This window comes from Sinocyclocheilus anshuiensis, unplaced genomic scaffold, assembly GCF_001515605.1.
Source record: "Sinocyclocheilus anshuiensis isolate Anshui unplaced genomic scaffold, SAMN03320099.WGS_v1.1 scaffold278, whole genome shotgun sequence".
Taxonomy (NCBI): Eukaryota; Metazoa; Chordata; class Actinopteri; order Cypriniformes; family Cyprinidae; genus Sinocyclocheilus; species Sinocyclocheilus anshuiensis.
Window position 1 is genome coordinate 1,183,107 of NW_015546072.1, and position 2,219 is coordinate 1,185,325.

Sequence of the window (2,219 nt, forward strand, 5' to 3'; positions counted from 1 at the left end):
CAGGTGCATCATAAAAAATTAGAATATCGTGAAAAAGTTATTTTTTGTTAAACTTATTTCAAAAAGTGAAACGTTCATATATTCTCGATTCATTACATGTAAAGTAAAACTTTTTTAAAGTAAAAAAAAAATTTTTGTTTTAATTTTGATGATTAGAGCTTACAGCTCATGAAAGTCAAAAATCCAGTATCTCAAAATATTAGAATATTTCCTAAGATAAAAAAAAGATTTGCACTACAGAAAAGTTCAAGTTCTTTAAAGTATGTTAATTTATTCACTCAATACTTGGTCGGGGCTCCTTTAGCATGACAGCATCAGTGAGGAGTGGCATGGAAGCGATCAGCCTGTGGCACTGCTGAGGCACTATTGAGCCTTCAGCTTGTGCATAAAACTTGTCAGCAGATGGAAGCATAAAGTGCTCCAAAGTCTCCTGGTAGATGGCTGCATTGACTTTGGACTTGATAAAACACAATGGACCAACACCAGCAAATGTCACGGCACCCCAAATCACAGCACTATGTGAACAACCACCCCTTTCAGTAATGACCTTCTATTACTTACCCTCTTTGTGGAGGGTGTCAATGATTGTCTTCTGGACCACTCTAATCATCAAAATTAAAACAACAACAACAAAAAACTTTTGAAATGTTTTACTTTGCATGTAATGAATGTAGACTATATGAAAGTTTCACATTTTGAAATAAGTTACAAAAAAAAGAACTTTTTCACGATATTCTACATTTTTGAGATGCACCTGTATGTATGTATATATATATATATATATATATATACACACACACACACACACTATGGGACACCCCCTTCTAATGAACAAGTTTGACTACTTTAGTAATTTTATGAGTACAAATCTTAATGTTAAAGCATATAATGATATTCTAGGGAATATTTATATATAGTGATAATGTAGTTTACAAAAGTCAATAAGCTATTTGTTGAACACTGGTGTTCATCAATTTTATAACAGCAGAAAGCCACTTTTGTTTTGTACCTCACAGATGACATGGAATTTGTGCTCTGCATTTAACCCAGCCAAGTTCAGACGCACAGCGTGAACAGTCACCATTAATTTAAATCAGTATTATTATGTTAATTTGTGATTGCCGTTTGTTACAGTTACAGTTTTTCCTCCAGACCTCGACCATGGATGGACCTCTGTAAATGGAGGACTGCGCATATCTAACGCCACTTTCACCCTCTGCATCACTGCATCACTGTACTGCCTGCGCACGTGTAGCGCATCTCTCACCCTCTGCAGTACAGCAGAGTGCGCGAGACACTGGATACGTCACTCGCGCGCCAACATGATCCGCTGCACTAGTCTCTTTCAGAGACTATTTTCAAAAATCAGTTTTGGCCTGTTTTAAAAAAAAAGTTAATGTTGCAGGCATCACGTTAATAATCAGTTAATGCTGTAAAATGCATACACGTGTCAAAAATGTCAACGCATCCAAATCTTCCAAGAAGTCCAGCACTCAGACAACTATCAGCAGATTCTTTACAAGTGCAAGCGATAAATCTCAACCAACCGACCAGCCCGGGATTACACGCCAGGACGGACGCCATGAGGGCAGAGGAAAGGTAAGAGCTTTATATGCAGGACAGGCACAGCTTGTTTACTCTGTAAACTCTGCACTCCTTTCATACTATAGAGTCATATCAACAGTTCAAGTCAAATATTCATCGCATGCACGAAGCTTTTGCTGTTTTTAAGCAACACCGACTGAAATCTAAACCTGTGCTATTTTAGAAGAGGTTATCTGCTGGAGGAATGTCCTCAGAGAAACGGCCCAAACTCTCTCTCAGTGTGGAGGAGGAGTGCATGGTGACCCCCAGCACCTGTAAGGACACATGCATGTCATTTATTTGTTTTTGTTGTTTTCAGCTGGCATATTTCACCTTTTTATTTTAAAATAGGCACAATGAATGAGGCTGGGCTGGCACAAATACGTTCTGAAACCTGTTCAGTCTACAGATAGTAAATAACAAGAATGGAGTATATGAGAGAAATGTCTCTTCTGGCATTCACACTAAAAGTGGGGCTCAATGATTATGTTTTTTTGTGCTTTTCAGAATTGTAAATAACACTTTCACTGAACCACCATACTTTTTATATATAGCAAAATTTCTGTGTCAGCAGTAGGGGTTGACTGATATGTGTTTTTCAGGGCCGATACCGATTACAGATAACCGATATTTTG

General features: G+C 37.7%; 1 protein-coding gene across 1 annotated transcript in view; it reads left to right on the forward strand.

The window, feature by feature from the left end:
• The first annotated feature begins 1,262 nt into the window (after nucleotides 1–1,262).
• The window catches only part of msh3 (mutS homolog 3 (E. coli)), a 64,702-nt gene continuing 63,745 nt past the window's right edge, over nucleotides 1,263–2,219 (forward strand). Inside the window, exons 1-2 of the mRNA XM_016501017.1 lie at nucleotides 1,263–1,599; nucleotides 1,769–1,859. Coding sequence (XP_016356503.1) covers nucleotides 1,438–1,599; nucleotides 1,769–1,859 — 253 coding nt within the window. The 5' untranslated portion in view covers nucleotides 1,263–1,437. The remainder of the gene's footprint in view (nucleotides 1,600–1,768; nucleotides 1,860–2,219) is intronic.